We start from the raw sequence: 26,664 nt of genomic DNA on the forward strand, positions 1-26,664 counted from the left end.
GGCCCGCCCGTCAGTCAGGCAGGCAGTCCGTCCGAGCTACGGTTCATCTCTGCAGCTTTCCTGAGCGCGCCCTCCTTGCTCCTTCCCGGTCAACGGCGGCGGCTGCACCGGCGTCGGCGCGGTCCCTCCGGGAGGCACGGCGTGGGCCGAGTGACGGCCGCGGAGCGTCAAGCCCAGCGCGGCGGAGGCGGCGGCGGCCCGGCAGCCAACATGGCGGCGGCGGCGGCGGCGGGCGCGGGCCCGGAGATGGTCCGCGGGCAGGTGTTCGACGTGGGGCCGCGCTACACCAACCTCTCTTACATTGGCGAGGGCGCCTACGGCATGGTGTGGTGAGTGTCCACGTCCGCCCCCAGCCCTGGCCGCGCCCGCCCACCCCACCTCTTGGTACCGCAGCGGGCGCAGCCGCGGCCTCGACCGCGCCTGGGCCTCCCGCGCCACCGCGTCTGCGACCCCGGGCTTCGCCGCGGTCCACGCGCCGCGGCTTCGGGCGGTGCTTTGGGGTCAGTCGAGATTTGGGTGTTGCTCGCTGCACTTCGCGGGCCGGCCCTCGCTCGCCGCTGAGATGGGCGCGGGGGGCGGAGGCGAGGACCGCGGGTCCTCAGGACCCGGGTGCATCGCGGATTTTAGAGCCAAGACCACAGGAAGGGAACGGAACCCCACCCCAACCTCCAATTTGCCAGGATAGTGGTCTTTTTGACATCCCGATTGTAAAGCCGGAATTCCTTCAGATGCTTGTCGGTGGTGGCGGGGACCTTGGTCTTGAAAGCGGTTTACCTCTGCTTGTGTGCAAGACACCGAAATGATAATCTGTTTTCCTGACCTTGCCTGTGTTTTCTACGAACGGCTTTCATTAAATATCTTCAGTGGTGCTAATGGTGCTCTCCTGCGCAGGCTTTCTAAAAAGCATTAGTGGCACCAGGGTTAGTTGTGGAATATTTCAGTCTTGAAGTTTTTAAATGGATTTTAATATCCTACTGTTGACATTTCAGGAAGGATAAGTCAGCATCGCTCCCTTATTAAAGAGTCGTTTGGAGTTGGGCCTAATATGACTTTTTTTTTTTTAACCCCAAGTGAGCTCTTGTACCAGCATAAACGCATTCAGACGTTATAGCACAATTACTGTGGACTTTTACTGGTAATGTTTTAATGGCAAATATATATGCAGCCTTAATGGAGTTCTTGCAGAGGCATATGCAGGCTCCCTCATCTTAATTCAGATCCCTCAGAAAGGTGAAATAAGGGTGACGGTATTGTTAATAGCACCAACTAGCATAATGTTTTATGCTGATGAAGACTTGTGGAAGTGTAGACTCCCACCTAAATCTTGTGACTGTGCCTTTTATGTTGAAGAAAGGAAACAAAAATATTTATTGAACATTTCGTGGCAGGTACCGTACTAGGTACATTATCATTTTATTTGAACAAGGGAAGGAAAGGTAGTAATATTCCTCTTTCAGATGAGAAAGTATTTCTATGTGAAGCCAGTTCTAAGGTCATACAACTAAAGCAGTGGTTCTCAACCTTCCTAGTGCTGTGACCCTTTAATACAGTTCCTCATGTTGTGATGACCCCCAACCATAAAATAATTTTTGTTGCTACTTCATAACTGTAATTTTGCTACTGTTATGAATCGTAATGTAAATATCTGATATGCAGGATGTATTTTCATTGTTACAAATTGAACATAATTAAAGCATAGTGATTAATCACAAAAACAATATGCAGTTATATGTGTTTTCCGATGGTCTTAGGCGATCCCTGTGAAAGGGTCATTCGACCGCCAAGGGGGTCGCGACCCACAGGTTGAGAACCGCTGAACTAAAGAGTCAGACTTGAGATTGTTGACTGCGAGTCTGTTTCAAATGGTGTAGCTCTTTCCATTATTCCCTGCTATCCTTAAACAGTGGTACTAAGACTTTTAGAATTTTAGCATATTTTACTGTTATAAGCAAATCTATTTCATTCAAATTTGAATGATCATAATTTTAGAAATGTCACAGAGGGCATGTTTTACCAAGTATGTTAGCTAGATAGAAAGATGAGATAAAATTCTTATTAAAAATTTTTAAATTCACTGTTGAATATTCTCATTCCCTTCAGGAGCAAAATTCTTCACAGTATACAACTGTGGAAATTAATGTAAACTCAGAGGCTTAGGAGCCAAAAGAGAAGTTAAATTAGGTCAGGCTTAAAAGAAAGAAGGCACTAGAAAGTAACAGAGAAAGTACTGCCTGCAGCATCACTTCTCTATCATACATCTGATTGCTGTTGCACCTGCGGGTAAGTATGCCAGTAAATGTCTCATCGTGAGAGGCTCAGAATTGCCCATCATGTCCTTTGGTCCATTAAAAAAAAAAATACATAGTATTGAAAATAAGGACTGAAAAAAGTCTTTAATTTTAGGACTTTTTTTTTAATTGATTTTTTAGGGAGAGAGAGAAGCATCGATTTGTTGTTTCACTTATTTATGCATTCATTGGTTGCTTCTTGTTCTCTGTGTAGGGATTGAACCTGCAATCTTGGTGTATCAGAACAATGTTCTAAACAACTGAGCTACCTGGCCAGGGCTAGGTTTAGAACATTTTAATTGAAAGGATTCCCCCCATTTGATAGGATTTTTACTAGTCTGAAAATGGTTTATATATGATAACTATTTTTGTCACTGCTGTAGACTTCTAAGTCTCTCGGGTGAAATGCCAAGTCCTCTTACTGTAATTTCCCTTTCTAAGTCAAACACAAATACAAATAAAATTGAAATTAAAATCCTGCATCCAAGTTATAGCTTTTTACCTTCAGGTTGATAATAGACACTCTTAAGACTTTAATCTGTGTTCTACATTATTAGCACTTAATAAGTGTTGATTAACAGTGCGGAGTTATGGGGGGCTTCTTGATTGAAATGTTAATACTTGAATACTGATATTTTTAAAAATGTAGTGGTTCCAGAAAGTTTTAAGGATTTTCAGGCATTTCTTTCTCATTTCCTGAATCAGTTCATTAGGAATTTTACCTTTTCTGTGCAGAGTTCTTTCTTAATTGTTATGTAAAAGATATAAGATGAAGAGTGAATGGAATTTGAATTGGACCTTTAAAGGTGGGTGTGATTTCGAGAGACAGATAATAAGCACAAGTGACAGTGTGAGCAGTGGAATCTAATCCTGGATGAGTACTTAGGTGGCAAATTGTAGAGAGCTCTGAAGGCAAAACCGAGTTTATATTTGAGCAGTGGAGAAGCATCAGTGTTTCGAAAAGAGGCAGTCACACCATCAGTTATAAAATTTTAAAGGAAATAATTTTTTAAAAAGGTGGGGGAATCATTTAGGCTACTCTTAACTATCTAGAGGTGAAATAATGTAATAGCAGTGGAAGGTAGCAGATGGAGATGAGTGACCTTGCAAAGATTGAATTAGTAATAGGGGCTCTTGTTAGAAGAGTGATAGAAAGAATCATTGCAAATATGGCAAGAAGCATGTGATGATGATATCTTAAAGGGTAAGAGTCAGAGAGGTGGGATTTGGATTTGAGAGGGATTTCTGAGACAAGGCGTAGTGATTAACTGGGTATGGGCATAGTTGTTACTTACACTGCTTCTAGTCCAGGAGCTGAGGAGGATGGTGGTACCATTATCCAATAAGGAATGCCATAGGTAGAGCAGGTTTGTTGGGGAAAATAGTGAGCTCTAGTTCAAATTAAGTTTGTGGTACCTGTTGGCCATTTAGGCTATATCCATAAGGCATCTTGAAATTTATAACAGGAAATTAGAACCTGGAGATGAAAATTTGTACAAATTTTAGTCTTGCATGGATGGGTACAGATTCTTATTTGAGGTCATTGGTTAAGTGAACTCGAAAGCAGATAAACAGTCTATATTATTCAATAGATTTTCAAAGGGGTTAAGGGGTTAGCCTTCCTTGAAAGGTTAAGAGGCAGTGAGGTAGAGTAGAAAGACTAAAGAGGTAACTCCAGTAAACACTTTTAAGAGATAGGTAAGGGAAGAAGAACCTGAAGACTGGTGAGAAGTATACAAATCAGGAAAAAAAAATAAAAGAAGGGTATGAGAGGAAAAATCAAAGCTGTATTCTTGATCATCTAATTAATTAAGATTAGAAATATCTACTTTGGATAAGTTAAATTTGAAACACTTTCTGAATATGAAAGGGTCATCCCTGTAGAGAGACTAATTGAAGCCTTGAGAGTGGATAAGATGAAGAAAAATGTGAGAACTGAGCCTGACTTAGGTGTCAATAGAGGGCAAGTTACAGAAGGGGGCAAAGGAAGTGTGATCAGAAAGACCAGAGGACCCTGAGTGCGCATTATCAAAGGAGCCAAGGGAGATAGTGCTCGTTAAAGGATTGGTATTGAATATGAATATAAGACATTGAATATGAATATAAGACAGACAAAGCAGTTTGAAGACAAAGCTGTTGGATATGTTGACTTTCTCCCCCAAAATGGACAGATCCAACCAAAATTTCATTATTACATTTCTAATGGTATTGGGATGGCCAAAAAGTTTAAGTTTTTTCTGTTTGGTGGCTTTAGTAGTGCTTAGTTGTCTTTAACTTCATTCAAAAAAATTTTGTTAGATTGTATTGTGACAGTTGCCATATCAATGTGCGTTTTTTAAAAAAAATCAGTGCCCTGGCTGGTGTGGCTCAGTGGATTGAGTGCCAGCCTGCGAACCAGGGGTCGCTGGTTCAATTCCCGGTCAGAGTGCATGCCTTGGTTGCAGGCTGGGCCCCTGGTTGGGAGTGTGTGAGAGGCAACCGATTGATGTTTCTCTCCCTTCCTTCTCCTCTCTATAAATAAATAAAAAATATAAATAAATAAATAAAATTTTAAAAAAAGAAAGAAAGAAAATCAATGACCTAAACCAAATAAAAAAAATTGGTGAATTTTTGTGCAGGTATTTTAATACTGAAGATGGAAGAAGATGCACAACATTTCTGCCATATTATGCTTTATTTTTTAAAGAAAGGTAAAAAGGCAACTGAAATGCAAAAAAAGATTTGTGCTTGTATGGAGAAGGTGCTGTGACTGATGGAATGAGTCAAAAGTGGTTTGAGAAGTTTCTTGGTACTACTGACATTGTGGCCAAATAATTCTTTGGTGTGAGGCTGTCTTATGCATTGGAAGATGTTTAGCAGTGCCTCTGGCCTCTGCCCACTAGAAGCCGATAGTGGGAAATAGCCAACATACTCAAAATATCCAAATCAATAAAGTTATTGGTGAAAATGAAAAATGTGTCTTTTATTTTATGGAAAAAACTAAATAGACCTTTTGGTCAACCCACTATGATATCCTGCTCTAGTAAGGTTTTCATGATTGTGACAAAATGATAGAACTACCGTTTAGTCAACACTTTCTGTTTTTTGTTTTTGTTTTTAATTTTTATTTTTAAAAATATTTATTTTTAGAGAGAGGGGAAGGGAGAGAGAAAGAGAGGAAAAGAAACATCAATCTGAGAGAGAAATCTGGATCCATTGCCTCTTGCATGGTCCTCAACCAGTGACTGAATCTGCAGCCAAGCTATGTGCCCTGATCAGGAATTGAACTGACAACCTTTCACAATGTGGGGCGACGCCCAACCAATTGATCCACACAGGTCAGGGCTGTTCTGTTTTTGTTTTGTTTTGTTTTGTTTTGTTTTTTAACATACAGAAATTAATCCTTATAACCACACTGCAAAGGTGGTTACTTTGTAAATGAGGAAACGACACAGAAAGGTTAGTTAACTTGCACAAGGACACACAGCTAGGAAGTGATAGAGCATCCTAGTCTGTCTGGTACCTACTTGACACTCAACCAAAGATCAGAGTTGGAAAAATACATGCTTTCAATAACAGAATATAGCTGTTGTCTGCTTTTGCTTGTATTGCTTTAAAAAGCGATACGAAGGTTTTTTTAGAAAACCTTTAATGCAAGGTCATTCACTTAAAAAACATTTATTGAGTACATTTTTATGTGCCAGGATTCACATGGTCCCTGCCCTTTAGTAGCTCTTAGTCCAAATAGTGGGATGGAGTTGGGCAATAATACAGAGAATATACCAAAAGGTATATAGAAGATATAAAGAAGGAATGTGTGAAGTTCTGTGAGAAAAAAAAGATCTGTGTGGTGTGGGGCTGTCTTTGTATACCTTCACAGACTTGAGGTGGGTATTGATGTATGACTTGAAGTTTGCTTTGAGAAGTGCATTCTAGGTTGGGGAAATGTACATGCAAAGGCATAGAAATCTGACAACAATGTATCAGGTAAGGAGAACCACAGAGTTGTTTGGGATGGCAGAAATATAGGGACAAAGCTGGAATTGAGACAGCTGGGACGAGCAGGGCCAAATCCTGAAGGACATAGTGTACTATGGAATTTGGACTTGATTTTATAGATGAGAGTCACTAAAGGATGGCCCTCTTTCTCATCAAATTTTGTGTTCCCCTTTGTCTCTTATGCTTTCTGCCCATTGTGCTACTCTTTTTCTTTCTGCTAATCCAGGGGTACTCAGTGGGTGTGTTTTTATCCACTGTCCAGGGGTATTTTGAAATATATGTGGACATGATTGTTGCATTGACTGGGGAGTGTTATTGGCCTTAGGTGTGGATGTGGTGGAGGTAGGCAAACTAAACAACTTGCAATGCATGGTAGAGTCCCGCCACTAGAGAATAATCCTGTCAAGGTACCAGTAGTACACCCTTTCAATCCACCTCCAAGAGACAGTGGGCCCTATTCAAGTCCTGTCTTCCTCTGCGGCTCATCTGCTGTATAAACTTGCCCTTTTACACCCTGCCATACCACTCCTTTTCGTCCTCCCTGGAACTCTGCCGGGTATTTGCACCACGTGTTTGAAAAGCAGGGCCAGCAGTATTATGTATAATCTATAAAAACTTAAGACTTGGAAACATCTGGATTCAGATTCTTAGTTTTCCTTGTTAACTGTTAATTTTTAATAAAGTGGTCTTTATGGAACTCAAAGATGTGAGAAGACCAACTTACATGAGCAACAGAAAATCCAGTGTTTCTGAAAGTTCTGAGGTCAAATAAAACACAACAAAATTAATTTTGATATTTGTAACATCCCTAATAATGTGCTCCTGGTGGCTAGCTATCACTGATAACTGTTTCCATGAATTTAATTGGTGTGTTCTTAATTCTCAAGTATTTATAAAAATACTTTAATGAAAAGCATCCAAGTAGAGTTTTCCCAGGTGCCATATATAAAATGTATTCCTCCCTTACTCACATTAATGTACTTACTAAGTTAAAAAAACCAACTGATTTGCCAATAAACATCCAGAGCTACTCCACCCTATATCCAGTATACTTCACCCACTTATCTGTGTAACCCTAAGGTGCTGTTTATATATATTTTTTGCTTCTCTTTTCTCTGTTACTTCCTGGGGCTCCCACACATTGGAAAGCCAACAGAATAGATGCTTTCCAAGGTCCCTCTGAGATTCTCGGCCTTCGGGCAGGCTTTGGGTTCTAAATCTATGGACTGTAGGACCTGGGAAGTGGTGTATAAAAGTGGGGGTCTGCATGAGATATGCCATGACCAACATTTGTTGCAAGCCTGCCTTGCTTTAGGTGTCATGGTGTGAAATTCATTTTCATCCTCACCTTTCAGGTATTATTTTTTTCACTTTACAGATAAGGAAACCAGGTCTTCGGTAACTTGTCCAAGATTCACAGCCAATAAGTACATAGCAGAACTGAGATTTCTCTAGGCCCCAAAATCTGTGATTTTTTTTTTTTCTTTCACTAATGTAGGTTTTCCTCTGTTAAACCAAATTACTTGGAAACATGCTTCCTACATATAGCCTTTGTTCCTCCATTGGCACCAAATTATTAAAATGATGATTGTCATAGTTGCCTTGAACCTGGTGAGGAGAGGGTAGAGGGAAAAACTGGATACCTGGAAGGGTGGTAGGGTCAAAGCAACTTAGTTTTTTTATCAGGAGGGTAGTGTTGATTTCTTCTCAATGCTACTTACCTCTACTAGTTTCTTGATTTTCACTCATTTACTAACATTGTTAAGCATGTACCTGATTTAGGTGCTAGGTGATAGGATCAAAGTGAACAGAAGTGGTTTTTACTCTGGTATTACAATCCGACAGGAAAGTAATAACATTTACTGAATATGATGAGGTGCATAGTACTACTGGAGGGCATAAAAGGTGGACTAAGGACTAAGGTAGTTTGAGGAGTAGTCTGAGAGGATTACCTGGAGGAAGTGGAGTTAAGCTGGAACCTGGAGAATGACTAGGAGCTAGCTGAGTGAAAGGTAGAGTAGGGTACTGAAGTGTTCCAGGCACTACCTTGTAGGTATTGAGTGTATGAGTAAGGTCCAGGGGTTTTTCTCATGGTACTGAAGGAAAAGGAAGTGCAGTTAAAGCTTCAGGTGCTGTTGCAGCCAGGAACTAGAAAATAGATCAAAGCACCTACTTCTTTTTCTTTACATTTAGAAAATCTTCCTATACCCTGCATCTCTGCACAGCTGGGGTTTTTGTTGCTGTTGTTTTAATTTTCTTTTACCACTTCTCCATGCACTTGGCATAAGAGAGCTGACCTAAGTTTCTCTAAGGTATGTGTTTCTCAGTTTTCTGAGTCTGGTTCCTTGGGGGAGAGAACCAGATCCAGCTTGGGATAGTGTCCACCTCTGGTCTAGTCAACTGAGGCCCAAAGTGGGGTCATTTGAGAAGACTGGACATTTTAAAGGTATGAGAGGTGGGGGTAGTAGGGCAGTTAGAAGATGTCTCCTGTTGATTACTGGCTTGACAGCTTAAAATTCTTAGTGCTGCTTCCCCTGCTTTTCTCCAGGCTGGAATCATTCCCTGCCGTTAGAGCCTGTAGGGAAGTGAAGAAGAGGGAGTAATTAAGGCAGGAGAAGGACTTCGGGCTGCTTTTAGGGCTCTTCTGCCTTCCTGTCTCTGGCAGTATGGGGGTGGCAGCTAAACTGGTGGCATATTTAAAATATTTTATATGTATATACATATATAACATGAGATATGTATGTGAGTTATGCAACCTAACAATAAATGCCTAAGACCTCACCACCCAGCGAGTAACTTTTTGACTAGATTGACTGAGGCTAGCATTCTGAAACCTGGCCACAGTCCTCACCCCAGACTTCTATCTTTCTGGGAATCTGTACAGTGGAGTGGGTATGAGCATGGGCTTTGACTATGTATATGTGACTTGAGCCTTGTTTTCATTACCTATAGTAAGGGGATAGTGATACACACCTCAGTGTTGTGAAGATTAGGTGAGATATGTCAGTGAAGTGCTGAGCATACAATCTCTGGTTGTTGTTGCTCTCCTGAAGTAAATGGGCTTGGCAAGACCCGATCCTCCCTTACCTCAGTCTCTTGGAATATCATCTTGGGAGTGTAAAGCAGAATGTGCAGGAATAAAAATATTAGACTTGGGGTCCCTGGTTGTGTGTTAAATTCCAGTTGTGTGACCTTGGTCAACTCAGTTTCATTCTCTAATCTAACAGTCCTAGAGAGCATCTTCTATGCCAGGCAAATGGAGAGAATGTGATGACAGCAGCTCCTGCCAGTTATCAGCGTCCTACAATTTGCAGTTTGGACCTTAATTTGGGTTAATAAGCCATTTTAAAATGCTCATTCCCCTTATAGGGTAAAACCTCATTAACCCCTTTATACTATACTAATATTTTTTTTTTAATTAAGCAAAAGGAGGTTGTCTGTGGCTTTCTACCCTTTATTTTAAAACAGCTATATGGGCATAATATAAAATTTTAAGTGTTCAGTAACTTTTTTTTAGTAAATTTACATAATTGTGCAACCATCACCACAATCCAGTTTTAGAACATTTCCATCATTCCAAAAAGTTTCCTCTTGTCATTTGTAGTCACTCCCACTCCCACCCCCAGGCAACCCCGATCTGCTATTTTTCCTCTTCTAGAACTTTCATGAAAATGGAATCTTGCAAGATACAGTTGTTTTTGTATCTGGTATTTTCTTCACTTACAGTGTTTTGAGGTTCATCCATGTTGTTGCCAGGATTAGTAGCTTGTATCTTTTTGTCATCAAATAGTGATTAATTTGGATGGTTATACCATATTATGGACATTTGGAATGTTTCCAGTTTTTTGTCTATTATGAATAATGCTGCTATGAACATTCATTTGTAAGTTCTTTTGTGGACATAATGTTTTCATTTCTCTTGGGTACTTACGAGTGAAGTTGCGGGTCATAAGTGATGTGTGTGTGTTTTGTGGGGCGGGGATGGTGAAATGATTTTATCTTAAACTGTGATAAAACTATAGATTAGTTTATTGAACAAATATAAATACCTTATGTACTGCCTACTGTTTTAGGCACTGAGAATAGAGAGGTGCACAAACATACTGCCTGCCCTAGAGGAGGCTTATTTTTCAGTGAAGATAAACTGTCACAGGCACTCAGCATTTCACTTGGCTATGAAGAAAGTTAAAACAGGATCAGAGTATAGAGTGGAAAGGGGGAGGGAGGGCTTTTTTTCCTGTAATTTTATAACATTTTTTTTTCTTTTTTCTTTTTTGAGAAAGGAAAGGAAAGAGAAAACAATCAGTTTGTTATCCCACTTATTTATGCACTCATTGGTTGACTCTTAAATTTTTATTTTAATTTGTTGATTTTAGAGAGAGGGAACATTGATTTGTTGTTCCACTCATTTATGCATTCATTGGTTGACTCTTGTATGTGCCCTGACTGGGGCTCAAAGCTGCAACCTCTTTCCCCTCCCTCTCTAAAATCAATAAATTAAAAAAAAATTTTTTTTTAAATAGAACTGATTAAAAGTAATTCTGAAAAAAATAACTACAATCTTATTTATAGAAGAAATAGTTTTAGCTGCACAGCTAAAGACAATAAACAATACATTTACCCAATTAATATCTAAATTGAGCAAAGGTCAGGATCATGTAGTAGAAAGTAAAACCTACAGAGTTCACCTTTATCACAGAAATTTGTCTTGAGTCAGTAACTAAGTTCAGGATACTGTTATTTATTGCTTCAATAGAAAGGTGAAAATGTTTAGTTTGGGGGCTTATAGTATAGCAATGCAGCATCTATCCTTAAATAAACTTATATTTCCCCCATTAAATCATCTTTGTTTCCAATGTTGAAGCAGATGCCTTTTAAAAAACTATATTTTACTGATTATGTGTGCTGACCTTGGGGTTTCCCGGTGGTGCAAGCCAAGGTCAGGCCCCACCTGTGTTTTGCCTGGGGCACTGTGCCTGAGCTCTAAAGCAGTCTGAGATGGCTGCTACTTGTTCTGAGTTTGACGATTCCAGGTGAGGCTGAGCTGTGAATCTAGGCTTGCTGCTGCTAGTGCCAGGCCTGGGGCTCACTGAGGCCAGTTGTTACTTGTTCGAGAGGATTTAGGAAGTTGTGCAGTATGAGCCAATACCAGCTATTCATATGGAAATGCAGCTTGGGTGGGCCTGTAAGTTTGGTGGTGCAGGGTCTCTGGGGATCTCCCAGGCAGGGCAAACAGTGTTAGCCAGGTTGATGGAGTCTCAGCTATGACACCTGCCTGCCAGCTTCTTGGCTTAGTGGGGGAAGACTCAGAAAAAGGACAATGGCTTCTGATCACCCAATGCCACACACTTCAGTCTCTCCCAGTATACCACTGGTGCCTTTGAAGCTGCCACCCTGGCGCTGGAGCTCAGAGGGAGTCAGTCTGGGTAGGTAAGTCCATGTTTGGGTTCTTTAAGTGGAACTGCTTGGGACTTCAGCAGTTTCTTCCAGATTCAGTCCCGGAGGGTTTTGCAGCCCGAAGTTGTGGGCACTTATCTTCCTGGCACTGGAACCCTGGGCTGGCGGGCCTGGTGTGGGGCTGAGACGCCTCACTCCTGAGATATTCTCCCTGAATTTTTATCCACCACACATGGGTGTGGGACCAGCCCATTCTGGGTCTGTGCCCCTCCTACCCGTCTGGATGGATGTGGTTTCTTTAATTCCGTAGTTGTCAGACTTCCATTCAGTTTGATTTCTGACCATTCTGAGTGATGGTTGTTCTGTATTTTAATTGTAATTTTGATTTGGTTGTACGAAGAGGCAATCCATGTCTGCCTATGCTACCATCTTGACCTGTCGTCCCCCCCCCCCCTTTTTTAAAGGATCTATATACTCTTTACCCAAAAGTTAATTTTTACTGGAAGGCAGTATAGGCATATAAAAATATTTGATGTTGTATTTCAGACCAGTGGAAAACCAGTCAATAATAATGCTGCATTCATCTAAGACTGTCACCAATAATTTTCCTCTCCTTATTGAGCCATTCTGCCTGTCATAGGTTTTGCTAATGTTTTGAAGCAGCCTTTCAGGGCCATTCTGATCCCTTACCATCCAAGTGATAATAAAAGTGATATTCTTTAGGGGTGTTGTAAATTCTTTCTTTAGTTCAAAGGGATATAGAAAAGACATTTGTGATTCTCTCTTCAGTCTGCTATAAGTGCTAGGAAGAGCCATTTACACGTATTTCCCGCCACAAATGAAGTGTAAGACAGAAATAGTCATGGGAAGGCCAAAGTTTTATAGAAACTTTAAGAGTGTTTCTGGTAGCCCTGGCCAGTGTGTATGTACAGTTGGTCAGAGCATCATTTTGTAAACCAAAGGGTCTTGGTTCGATTCCCAGTCAGGGCACATGCCATGGTTGCAGGTCCAGTCCCCAGTCGGGGAGTGTACAGGAGGCAACCGATTGGTATTTCTCTCTCACATCGATGTTTCTGTCCCTCTCTCCGCCCTTCCCTTCCTGTCTCTAAAATCAAGAAGCATGTCCTTGGGTGAGGATTAAAAAATATATATATAATAATAATAATAAAAGAAAGTGAGCTTCTGATGATCCCAGAAGGCCAAATAAATGTAGCATTTAAGAACAGGCACATGTTTGTCTAGCGCCCTAGGATGTAATGTTTACCTATAAATTGGAAAATGTTTTGGCCTTACATGGTTTCTGACTTCACCAGGAAAAGGCTCTAGTGGTTTTCCTCTTAAGTAAGATTCTATTCTAGCATTGGGCTGAGGTATATTTTATTTACTCAAGAAAGTATCCATCACTTCCTATTTTGGTGGTTTTAACATAAAAGAGTGAATTTTGGCCCTGGCTGGTGTGGCCCAGTGGATTGAGCCCCAGCCTGTAAACCGAAAGATCACTGGCTCAATTCCTGGTCAGGACACATGCCTGGGTTGCGGGCCAGCTCCCTGGTTGGGGACATGCGATAGGCAACTAAATGATGTTTCTCTTCCTCTGTCTCTCCCTCTCTTCCCCCTCTCTGAAAATAAATAAATAAAATTCTTTATTAAAAAAAGAGTGAATTCTGTCAAATGTATTTTCTGCCACCATGGAGATGATTGTATGATTTTTCTTCTTTAGCATTATTAATATGAGGATCATGTTAATGCATTTCCTTTTATAGAACCTCCTTTACATTCTTGGAATAAATTTTGCTTGGTTACGTTTTATTCTTTTTTATAATATGCTGTTGGATTCTGTTTGAAGACTTTGTGTTAATATTCACAAGCGATATTAATTTGTAATATCTTTTTCTCTGCAGTTTTTGTCAGGTTTGGGGTTTACTGTTACACGTGTTTCGTAAAGTGAATTTGGAAGTTTTCTTTCTTTTTCTGTGTTCTGAGATCTCATTGGTACTACCCTATCTTTAACTGATAGAATTTCCCTGTGCCACGATTGGCCTGGTGTTTTTTTATGTTTCCTTCCAATTTTGATTTATGTCTGGTCTCTCTGCCACCATTCTCTTTCCTCTCCAGGTGATTCTCCACAACCACCACCATGACTGCTGTTTCTTTGAGTGTTTATTATCCATTAAGCACTTCATATGTATTCCCCTTACCTGTGATTATTCTTAAATAATACAGTACTTAATGTTGCCTGGTTTTGAATTTTTAAGTGGAATCATACTGTATGTATTTTTCAACTTGCTTTTTTTAAAACTCATTATTATATTTTTGAATGTAGTTATGCATTTTCACTGCTTTATAAATATCATGTATAAGTATACCACAATTTATTAATGGACATTTTATTGTTTCTTGTTATTACACTGTTTCTGAAAATAACTTTTTACATCTCCTGATTAACAAGAGTTTCTTTAGATACATCCTCAGTAGTGAAATTGCTGGGTGGTAGGACATACGCGTGTTCACTAGGTAGTGCCACATTGTTTTCTAAGTAGTTTGCCAGTAAAGTTTCATGCTATTACTCTTGTACACCTTTTGGTAAATTTATTCCTTAGTGACTTACATTTGTTGTTGCTGTTGGAATTTGTATCTGTTTGTAGCTGGTTTATAGAAGTGCATTTGACTTTTATTGATTTTTATGTCCCACAATCTAGCTCAAGTCTTATTCCATTAATTTGTGTTTAAATTCTTTTTGGACAAGCATATATAGCATTGAAAATTATGACAATTTTATTTCTTTGCATTACTTAGCTTTCTTTTATCTTAAGAGCAGAGGTGATAATGACCATCACTGACTTGTGTTAAAAGAAAAGCTCTAATTGAATGAGGGGTCTGTGAGTTTTAGTGTAGTTTCCTTATTAAGTTTTCTTTTTCAAGTTTTTTCAGAGTTGTCAAAAAATAATAATAATTGGGGCCACTTTAAAATGGAGCCAGAGCTGTCATGCCAGAGGAATTGCCTTGCGAGTTTTGTGCCTCAAATCTTTGGAATGTTAAAACAGGGCAAAGTAACTTTTACTGGGACTACAGCAACTTTATGCCCCAAAAGAAAACTGTTTGCAACAATAAGAAGAAAGTAGGTAGATACTATGACTCCTGGAAGGATGGATGAGTTGCAGACTGAAAATTAAAAACATTGTTTAGAATTAGCATCACTATGTTATCAGCACCAACAGAAATGCCTTCCTTCTATTGATGTAATTGTTCCCCTTCCCTTTCTCATAAATAACCATTGCCTTTGTCTCCTAATTGGGACACTGTTTGGGCAACTGTCTGAATCTGTGCCTTGGAATAGCTATTCTTATTGGTCTCATAAATGCTTGTTGCCTTTCACTTTAAAAGGCCTTTTATTTTTAGGTTAGACAAATTTGTTTGTTTGTTTGTTTTTTATCCTGAATGATTGTTGAATTTCCACTGCTTTTTTTTTTTTTTTTTTTTTTTTTTTTTTTACTGCATTGGTAGACATTTTATGTGCTTTTTCTCCTTTAATCTGTTACAAATTTTAGATTACATTAATAGATTTTTCTAATATTGAAGCAGTTTTTCATTCCTGGCTTAAGCCCAGCTTGGTCATGATGTATTATCATTTTTACATATTGCTGGAAATAATGCAAAGTAATAAAATCTCCATAATTTGGTTTGCTAATAACTAATCAGGATTTTCTCATCATGTTTATAAATTAAATTGGCCTGGCCCTGGCTGGTGTGGATCAGTGGATTGAGCGCCATCCTACAAACTTAAAAGTTGCTCGTTTGATTGCCGGTCAGGGTATTTGCTTGGGTTGTGGGCCAGGTCTCAAGTTGGGGGTATGCGAGTGACAACCCGTCAGTGTTTTTCTCCCTCTCTTTCCCCCTCCTTTCCCCCCTCTTTAAAAAATAAATGAAATTGGCCTGTAATAGTTCATTTATCTCCTCTGGTTTTTGTACCAAAATTAGACCACTGTCAAAAAATTAGGAAGTGTTTCTTCTTTTTCTATTCTGTTTGTAGTTCTGTAAAATTGGAATGATTAATTTCTTTAAAGTCTGGTAGAACTTGCCTATAAAGCAGTCTGGACCTGGGTGGTTTTATGTTTTGCTTTGTTTTGGTGTTTCTTTGTTTATGTTGGGAACATGTTGATTCAAATTCTTTTAAATATGGTTATATTACTTTCTACTTTCTAATTCTTTACCGTAATTTATGTTTTTCTAGGAATTTGTTTCTTGTTTCTACATTTATTGGAGTATCATTTTCTTACCTCTTTTATTTTGAGGTATTCAAACGTGTAAAACATGTACTGTTTAAAAAATAATGTTGAATACATATAATTGTACAAATTATAAAATAGAACATTGTCACAACCTTACAAATTTTTTTTCAGCCTTTTTTTATTGACTATAATATGCATACAGAAAAGTACATATCGTAAGATTACAGCTTGATAAATTTTTACAAATGAAACACACCCATGTAAGTAATCAATCTCCAGATCAACAATCAGAACTCCAGTGCCTCAGAGGCTCCCTTTATACTCACAGTCATTGTCCAGAGGTAAAGTAACCTCTATCCTGATATCTAACAGCATAGATTCATTTTGTTTTGTACTTCACATAAATAGGGTCATGTTTGTTCTCTTGTATTTGGCTTCTCTCTTTTTTCTTTTTAATAATTAATTTATTTATTTGTTTAATTTATTTATTTTAGAGAGAGGGGAAAGGAGAAAGAGAGGGAGAGGAAGATCACTGTGGTTTGTATTTGGCTTCTCTTATTCAACATCATGCTTGTGTGGTTGTGGATTATTCATTCTTATTGTTCTATTAGTATTTTTATGGTGTGACTATACCACAAGTTATCCACCCTGCTGTTAATATACATTTTATTGTTCCCACTTTTTGACCATTATTAAGAGTGCCACCATGAACATTCTAGTGCATGTGTTTTGGTGAACATGTGTACACATTTCTGTTGAGTCTACAGGAGTGGGCAAAAGTAGATTTGACAGTTGTAATACAAATAAATAATACAATAATAAATACTAATACAGGAGTAAGCTCTGTTTCATATACTCACAACTGCAACCCTACTTCTGCCCCTTCTGTGTATATAGGAATAGAATGGCTGCATCACGGTACGTTTAGGTTCCGTGTTAGTGGATGTTGCCCAGCAGTTTTCCAAAGTGGTTAGATCATATATATTCACGCCCAGTAGTGTAGGGTTCAGACTGCTCCATAGTCGCAGCACTTGTTATTTTTTTATCTTTGTTTTTAGCCATTCTGGTGGATATGAATTGATATATATATAGTGGGTTTTGTTTGCATTTCCTTGAAGTGCTTAGGTATTTTGCAAATTTTTTTCTATTTGATTTCTGTCTTTTATTAAGTAATGGGACTTGCGTATAGATCCTGGACATGGGTGTGTTTTTAGGTTTATGTATTGCAAATATCTTCTCCATTCTTAGAGTTGAATGCTCTTTTTAATTTATTTATTTTTACTGTCCCCATCTGGGGACCTGGCCTGCAAACCCAGGCATGTGCCCTGACTGGGAATCAAGCTGGCGACCCTTTGGTTTGCAGGCCAGCGCTCAATCCACTGAGCCACACCAGCCAGGACTGAGAGTTGCATGCTCTTAATAGAGTGTCTTTGATTTGATTTTATAATTTCTGTTTTTTAATTTGATGAACTTCATCTTATCTGTTTTCTGCTTGCTAGATTGGCAGTGTTAGAAGAAGGTATATTCATGGGAGGAAGCTCCAGTAAAGGAAGAAGGAGGCCTTTAGCTGTATTGCACCTCCATGGTCTCTGGAGCAGTTGTACATGTGGTGAGATTGCAGATGGGAAGGACAGAGGAGGTCTTTCTTCCCCCTGAGCTCAAGAGAAGAAAGTAAGGATGCTGTAGAAAGATGTCACTGTGGAAACCGTGCCAAACTCAATGGATGTGAGGGATTTTTTTTTTTGCCTGGTGGCCTTAGCTTCTGAGTTAAGTAGGAGGTGGGATCAGACACCTGTCAAGAGTGCATTTCAAGATTGGGACAACAACAACAAAAAGGCAAAATGAAAAAAAAAGTGCATTGCATGAAGGATCAGAGGCTTGGGAAGTTTGGCACAGCTGTTGTGTGCTTGAAAGTCAGCTTGAGATGAATCAAAGGACTGGTCCTACTTCTCAAAAGCAAAGACTTTGTCTCTTGCTGGATCCCTACCACTTTGTACACATTTCACACAGTAGGTGCTTAGCAAGTATTTGTCAAATCAGCAAGATATAATACCAGTGCATTTAAAGCTAGCTTAGCTTTGTGCTGTCCTCATAGTTTTCCCTTTCTTGTCACATTTACATTCACTTCCCTGTATTATTTGAATACCTGAATAAAGGATGAAATAAGTTCCTCACATGTTTCATTTATCAATTTTAAAACTGCATTTAAAATTTCAGCTCTGGCACTAATAGCTGGGTGACTTAGAACACATCCTCTAACTTCTCAGAGTATTATTTCACTTTTTGAAATAGGGATTATGCCTTTTGAGTGTTGAAATGACTACATCAACTAAACAATGTAATCCTGAGAGCAATTTTTCTTATATCCCAATATGGGGCTAGATAACAAAGCATTGAAATTAATGATTCGGGGTACAGGCTGGACACCTGTGTAAGTAGTTAACTTGTGGAGCTTGTTTTAGGGTTTTAAAATTATTTTTAAATTGTGGTAAAATGCACATGATATAAAAGTTACCATCTTAACCATTTTTAAAACAATTTCTTGATTTTCAGAGAAAGAGAGAGAGAGAAACATTCATTTGTTGTTCTACTTACTTATACATACATTCATTGGTTGCTTCTTGTATGTGCCCTGACCGGAAATTGAACCGGCAACCTTGGCATATCAGGACCAATGCTCTAACCATCTGAGCTACCTGGCCAGGACCTTTAACCATCTTTGAGTGTACAGCTATGTAAAGTATATTCACATTATTGTACAACAGACTTGTAGAGCTTCTTCATTCTGTAAAACTGAAACTCTTTCTCCATTAAACAATTCATTCTCCCCTCCTCTCAGCCCCTGGCAACTGCCATTTTACTTTCTGTCTCTATGAATTTGACTACTCTGGGTACCTCAAATCAAATAAGTATAATGCCCTCAAGGTTCATCCACATTATTGCAAATGGCAGGAATTCCTTCTTTATGATAAGTGGACAGTTGGATTGCCTCTTCCTCTTGGTTATTTTAAATAATGTTATAAACACAAGATTTACAAATATCTCTCTTAAGACCCTGCTTTCATTTCATTTGAGTAGATACCCAGAATCAGAATTGCCAGATCATATGGAAATTCTGTTTAATTTTTTGAAGAAACACCATGCTGTTCTTTTTTAAAGCAGCTGCTCTATTTTATATTTCCCACAGTGCACAAGGGTTCCAGTTTCTTCATATCTGTGTGTGTACATGTATCATTTTGCATTCTGTCTTCTTTAGCTTTCCACATGCATTTTACTATTTTAAGTTGTCGGGATTTACTTTTCAGAGTCATTGTTTACTATTTGACATTGACTCATAAAATCAATTTAGAGAATAATCATCTTATTTTAAATTTTTTCAGTTGGGCCCACGTGTGTCATCTTCTAGTTCTAGTCTCAGATCTCTTTTATTTTTCCTTTGCTATTCTTCCCTGTAAACTTTTAACTTTGCTATTTATTCTTCCCTATTCTGAGCCCCTCAGGTTTTAAATTCTGATTGGTAAGCACATTCTGTTCTTTCATTCTTGCCAATGATGTCCTTTGTTTTTTGTTTTATTTCAAATTCAGAAAATATTATTTGATTATTTTTAGTGATTTCTAAATAGTTAATCTTAACTCTTTCTGTGGGCTTTTATTATTGTAAATTAACTTTCTTTCTGTTTTTTATGTTTTCCAGCTGATTGTTTCACCTGCATTATCATCTATTAACTGCCTGATTTCTGTCATTATTTCTTTATAAATTATTATCTTATAATGTACATTCTGCTTGGCTTTTTCTTTTTTTAAAATTCCGTTTCTGCTATTCACAGACATTTTTTGTTTTAAATTCTTTTGTAATATGGTTCTACAGCATATATTCTGGTCTGTTTTTATTTAGCATTCCCTTTATATATAACATTCTAAATGTTGTTAGTGAGCTCTGTTCTGTCTTTTATCTCCATTCTTACAGACTTGACTCTGTAAGCGAACCCTGCTTTTTTTCTCGTGGGCCTTAGAGCACTCCCAGCTCCTTAGGTTGCCCTTTAAAATTTGCTTGCTGTGTTTCTTCAATTGAGTATCTTTGTTCTTTGTTTATAATATGTTTCTTTATTTTGTTGGGTTTTGAAAGAGGAGGCATTCTGTATCATTTCTCACTTAAAGCTTCCCAAAGTTCTGTTGTATAAGACTTTCTGGGCACATTCTTGTTATAATGGAAAGAATACAGATTTCAGAGGAAGGACCAAGAGTTGATCCTAGCCCTCTCATTGAGTGGCTTTGGCTAAGTCCCTTAGACTCTATGGCAGGGCTTTAACTCTTAAAGTTTTATGTAGTTTCGGTAGTCTTAAAAATTAGCATAATTTCTATAGGTAGTGAAATGTAAGGCACATTGAAATAATGCATTTACAGTGATCAGTAGAAAATTAAGAAAATTATTTAAATGATTTGATAATTGTTTTTAAATGATAAAGTAAAACATGAGATTGTTGGGACTGAGACCCTGGTAAAATTATTTTCTTCTAGGGGGCAATGATATTGTTTGCATTTGTGTTGGATTTATGATGTGAGTTTGCAGATACTTATTCTTCCAAATAACCCTGTATGGGAGAGATAGTCTTTCCATTTTTACAGAGGAAGATACTGAAGTTCAGCAAGATTAAGAGAATCGCTCAGGGTTTTAAGCACAGAGTTGTGACAGTGTGTAAGAACTTGAATTCAGATTTCAAGGACTTCTAACATTAGAACTTTGTAACTTGACCCAAAATAAGCTTTAAAGTTATTTCTTCAGTATGTGTCACTCTATAACTTCAGTAGGTTTTCTGAAATGAGTAAAAGCCATGAGTTTCAGCAATTGTCCTGAAAGTTATATAATTCTGAATGTGCTTTTTACTTTACTGGTCAGTGTTGTTGAGTTACTTGCAGGCAGCTGCTGTCCCTGGCAGTACTTCTCTGTCTAGGTGTTTGATTGTATTTGGTAATGTGTTTATTGCTCAGGGGTGAAAGTGAGGGAAAAAGAAAAGGAATTGATTTCAGAGATAAGGTTTCAACAGTAACTTAAGCCAAAAAGAATTTGAGTAATTTCCCAAGATGCATAATTCTGCTGACCAATATCCTACGGAATTCTTGTAGATATTTGAAGTGCTTTGGGGACTCTGTGTACACTGTCGGATTATTGAAACACAGAAACTCAGGTCATGACCTAAGGGATGCAGGAATTGGGAAGTCATCAAGAATCAAGGCAGTGCCTCTGTCGTTTTCTGGAGCACAGACCCAGCTTCTGAAGCTGTGTCTTATTTCATATTCCTGTGCAGAATTAACTGTGGGTGTGTGGCCCATCCCAGCATTCTCAGCCCTCCAAACATTCTTGTACCAGCTTGGCCCCTCAGGTGTCCTAGAATCTCTTGTGTTCCAGCTCCATGTTCTCTGAGAAGAGAAGATAGTTGGCCCACCTCAGCCTTTGGATGGTGCTCCCTGTGCTGGATGTTAACCATTAGCCATGGTCAGGAGCAGTCAGTACTCAAGGGACACAGACAAGGCAATGGAGCAAATTTCTCTGAGTGAGGGTGATGTGGGCTGGGCAGGTACCCAAAAAGTGTCTGTCACAGGAAGTCGCCTGGAGAACTTTGTAAAAAGAGTTCCAGGTTCTGTTAACCAGAGGTTTTGTTCAATCTATAGATATGGAATAGAAACTGGGTGCTTACATGTTTAAAAGCTCCTACAATGATTCTGATGGTTACACAGATTTGGAAATCACTTTACTCCAATACATGTAAATAAATCAATATGTATTCACATCAGGGAATAATGGAAGGGTAAATAAGGAACTAATAAAATGCTTATGGGATAGGGATGGGTGCAAAATATCTCTCTTGAAATATTTTTTTTAGTCCTCTTGAAAATTTAAAGAAATGCTTCAGCCTAACAATTAGAAAACAACACCCTCATTTTCAACAGTTGAAGATACTGAGGTGTCACCCTGTTTCTGTTACTAATTTTTGATGTTAATTGTTCAGAGGTAATTGCTTTTTCCCTATCAGCATGATTCTGTAGAAGTCAGTGCTTGTGGGCAGGGGAAGAAGTGGATAGACTGCAAAGGGAAAGTGAAAACTTTGTGTTCCCTGGAAGGGAGGGCTCTTCTACAGTAGACCTAAAACCACAAGATACATACCCAGAACAAAGTGGGCTGCAAAGGGTTGGAATAATGATTCTCATTAGTTATACATTAGAATCACCTGGGGTCCTTGGGGAGGGGGGTGGCGGTGATAGAGCCCAGACCGTACCCTAGACTGATTCAATTAATTTCTGGGTGTGTGACTAGGCAGTTTTTTAAATAAAAGCTCCACAGGTCATTCCAGTCTGTTGTAGCCAAGTATTTTAAGACTGCAGATACATCCTGTTTCTTTTCAGATTTTCACTCACTAATTTAAGTAGCCATCCTTGGATCTTGTCTGAAAAAATTATTGTCCTTGGTTGCTGAATGATGATTTTTCTATTTCCCTAATTCTTTCCATATTTACTAACTGGAGTGCTTCTGTAAGAAAGAGGTGTCCCTTCTCCCCCATTTATTTATTCAGTTATTTATATCAGTATGAACTCATGGATATTTCTTTTATTCTGTAGGTTACAATCCAGTATTGGCATTGTTTATCTTTTTGCTCAAATTGTTGCCGTTTCGACCTTTGTTTCCTCCTCCAGATTGACTCTTAGGTCCTTTTGATAAACCTTAACCCCCCCCCTTTTTTTTTTTTACTATATTCTGAGGTACAAAATGTGCTCATTGCTACTGGGATGTTGCTGCTTCTAAGTCTTCTCACCAAAAGAGCTAGGAAAATAGGTGTATGTATACAAACCCACGCTTACACACACATTTATATTTATTTCTGTCTCTGTGTGCATGTTAAACTATAAGTTCATACTGATAATCTCTGATTCTAGTCCAACGCCATGTGGTTTATTTTAGACATCCTTCTTGTAATTCTTTTACCAACCTGGCTCTCGTTTTCCATTTGTGTATGTATTTGTTCAGTTCCATTCTGTACATAAAGTAGTTTCAGAATTGCTAGCCAAATATCTTTGTGAGAAACGAATCTACCAACTGCATTACAGGATGTATCTATAGTTCTTCAAGATGTTAGCTTTTCAGTATCCAGTTAAAATACTGTTTTCTAAAGTTACTTAGGCTAAAGTTACTTATGTTACTCATTTGTTGTTAGATTCATTTATTACTGTTTTTGTTGCATTTTCTAGTCTTCTCACATCCTGGTTGGTTTTAATTATTCATTTAATTTTTTGAGTATGTGATACATTACTGTGATTCTGAGGGTCAGAGCTATACACAAGGTAGACTCAGAGAAGTATCACTTCCTCCTCATCCCTACCACCTTTTTCCCATTCTACCCTTCATCCCTTCACTAGTCACTCCCTCTAGGTAGCCAGTTTCCTTAGGTTCTGTCTTTATCCTTTCTATATTTCTGTTGTATACATAAGCAGATATATGTATATTTTCTTATTACCCCTCTTATTTGAAGAATAACGTAAAATAAATCTTACATATTGGAAATCACTCCATAGCAGTTCTTAGAGATTTTTCTCATATATTTTTACAGCTGCATAGTACTCCATCATATGAATGTACCATAGCTTATTCAGCCTCCCTCCAGTGTATGGCCATTTAGGTTGTTTCCAGTATTTTGCAATTACAGATAATGCTTCAGTGAATAACCTTATTCATGTGTATTTTCGTGTTGGAGTTTTTCTTCAAGGTAGAGTCCTCGGAGTGGGATTGCTGGATCGAAAGATTGGTGCATGGATATATAATTTTGTTAGGTATTGCCACATTACCTTCCAGAAGGATTGTGTAATATGCGTTTCTGCCAGCAACATATGAGAGTCACTTGCATATATTTTGAAACTTCACATACACGTGAACAATTAACAAACTTTGTTCAGGGTCTTCCTTACCTTGCTTACTTCCTTTTCTATCAGGATGATTTGCAAAAGAAAAGAGAGAAAGAAAGTTTCACTGCAGAAACTTTTTAATGGAAAGAAGTAAAAATAGTTCTTCAGAGCTGACTGTAGATTTTTTTCTACTGGCATTTTAGAGTTATAATTATATGTTACATTTTTCTACTTCACCTAGTTTAGCATGTGTTATGTAATATCTCACCACCTGCTTAATTGTGCAGGCAACTCTTTTGAGTTTAGGTAATAATACTGTGTGCCTCAAGTTTAACCATTTTCTTCATCTTAGGGAGTCATTTTCCACATGTCTGAGGCAGATGTTTAATATTTCTGACAATGAGGCAGTTCATAAAAGACTTAAATTTCTTGGGTCCTTTATGTTTCAGTAATGAGGACAGTCATCTGAGCTTCTCCCCCTTGACCTGTTTGCATAAAGCTTCAAAGTTGTGCAAGGGTCAGCCTTACGAAGCAGATCTTCTTTTCAAACTGTAGCTCCCTGCCCTCCTGCTCTTTCTCCATTGCACCTCCTGACTTGAGACCCTCACCTTTACCATTTTCCCAGTGTACTGGACCTGTCTGGCCTGGGTTCTGTCTGATGACCTCTCCTCTGACCAAATTCTCACTTTCTCTAGATATTCCTCTTCTACAAGAACCCAACTTTATTTTGTCTAATCTTGCTTACAGACTGATAACATACACTGGAGAAAATCACTCAGTTGTCATGATTGGCATCACTAAAAATATGTGGATACTAATTTCCACTGGTATTCAACATGATCTTTTTACTTGTCCCCATTCAGGTCCCTTTCTTACCTCCCTTGTGTCTGGTTTGCTTTTATATCTTCTGCCTTCAGATCTGCTTTCCCATACCTCCTTTACAGCACACATTTGCCTCTAGTTTCAGGGGAGACAGATTTTAGCTCATCCTGAGGAAGAAAATCCAAATAGCCTTGGGAAGCAGAGCATTTTCTATATCATGATCATTATGTTTTTTGTTTGTTTTTTTTTTTTTTTTTTTTTGGTCATCACTCTCTGCCTCCTTCAACTTCTTTTCAGCTGTCCTGTCAAACTCACTCAGTTATGAGCCTAATCTTGGTTAATCACCACCAAGAGAGAGCATGACCAGTGGAGTATGGTGTCATGGCCGAGAACATGGGTTTTGGAGGTCAGCACACCTGGGTTTGAATCCTAGTTCTGTTAACTACTAGTTAGGTAATGATGGATAAGTTAATTGGTTCCTCCCCTCTATCTCAGTTTGTTCATCTATAAAATAGGGGTGTATGTTTCTTGGGGTTCTGATAAGGATTTTTCTAAAGCTCTGTGCTAGGTGCTCAGTAAACTATGTCCTACAGCAGACCCTCCATATCACCCTGCCCAGGCTCTGTAGCTTCAGCTTCACTGGAGAGGACACTCCAGCGTCATCACAAGATGTCGATTCAACACGGGAGGAGACAGATACCGTGTCACTCCCGAGTCGAACTGCACAACATTCTCGGCGGTGCAGATAGACTCTTAAGAAGCTACACCATCGTCTCTCGAGTCGGACGGCTGCCGATCGAATGATTAATGAGGTCCTTGCTCATTTTTTACTGCAGTTCCAGAGGCACATGGAGCTGCCTGTTCTGCTACCCTTGAATACTTGGCATTGGTGGAGACTTGATGCTCTTAGTCTTTGTTGATTACCTCTAGCTGTTATCATAGCTCACTGCTAGCCAGCCTTACCTGGACCATTCCAAAATTCTTGCCCAGTGAAGGTGAGAAGGGATAAACTGAGAAGGAAGGAAATGCAACAGAATGATCAAAAAGTGAGTAACCGTCGCTGGTTCGATTCCCAGTCAGGGCACATGACTAGGTTGCACGTCAGGTCCCCAGTTGGGGGTGCGAGTGAGAGGCAACCACACAGTGACGGTTCTCTCCCTCTCTTTCTCCGTTCTCCTCTCTCTAAAAGTAAAAAAACAAATAAATAAATTATATTTTTAAAAAAGTGAGTAACCCATCTCCTCCATTAAGGTTTCGATCTCTCTCTCATGACAAGTTCAGAGCACAGTCGAATTACAAAGGTCACTTCTAAGTAGCACTGCTTTGGATTAGAGAATATCTGTTGCGGAGAACACTGACTTTGTGCTACCCCAACGTGCTTCAAATAAAACAAACTTCCTTGGTTGTGGGTTGTTAGGAAGATGATAGTCACAGCTAAATCATGATAATGAATCTTAGATCTGGTAACATAGACTAATTTTTCCTATTCATAAGGAGAGAGATAGTAAGTTTTTTATACAAAAAATAATAATTTTTGTACTCAGTCCACCAAAAGCTTTGTGGAACCTTTACTGAATCACTCGTTACAAGTCTTCATCTTTCTGTTTATATCTATGCATGCATACGTATGTACATTCAATCACATAACTAGGTGTGAGGGTTCTTTCCCCATTCTCTCGTATAAATATTGTTTTGTTTGTTTGTTTTATTTTGTACTTCTAATGTTTGGGAGAAGCCTAACAGAATAATGGAACCTTCTCCTTTTTGTAACTTGGCCAACACTATTAGTGCAGACATCTAGGGTAGAGCCAAGTTAGAACTAAAACTCAGATCTCCTGATTTGAGGTCTGATGTTACTTCCTTTTTAGGGTATGATGTGATAAATGTAATTAATAATGATAAATAAATAATAAAAATGGCTATACCACTTTTTTTTGGAAGGCCTAATATCTTTTAGTCTTTATTTCTGCTATTTCTACCATCTTCACAACCCTTGAGCTTTCCTTAGTTTTTTCCTTCCTTCATTTTTGAGCCAAGCAAACAAATGGTTGCTCAGA

At 38.7% G+C, this 26,664-nt stretch overlaps 1 protein-coding gene across 2 annotated transcripts in view; it reads left to right on the plus strand.

The window, feature by feature from the left end:
* MAPK1 (mitogen-activated protein kinase 1) overlaps positions 1-26,664 on the plus strand; it is a 95,867-nt gene continuing 69,203 nt past the window's right edge. For both annotated transcript variants that reach the window (XM_090290956.1, XM_090290955.1), the window contains exon 1: positions 1-329. In XM_090290956.1, the coding sequence (XP_090147082.1) occupies positions 211-329 (119 nt within the window). In that variant the 5' untranslated portion in view covers positions 1-210. The remainder of the gene's footprint in view (positions 330-26,664) is intronic.

The sequence above is a fragment of the Furipterus horrens genome, unplaced genomic scaffold, assembly GCF_987537825.1.
Source record: "Furipterus horrens unplaced genomic scaffold, mFurHor1.1.pri manual_scaffold_11, whole genome shotgun sequence".
Taxonomy (NCBI): Eukaryota; Metazoa; Chordata; class Mammalia; order Chiroptera; family Furipteridae; genus Furipterus; species Furipterus horrens.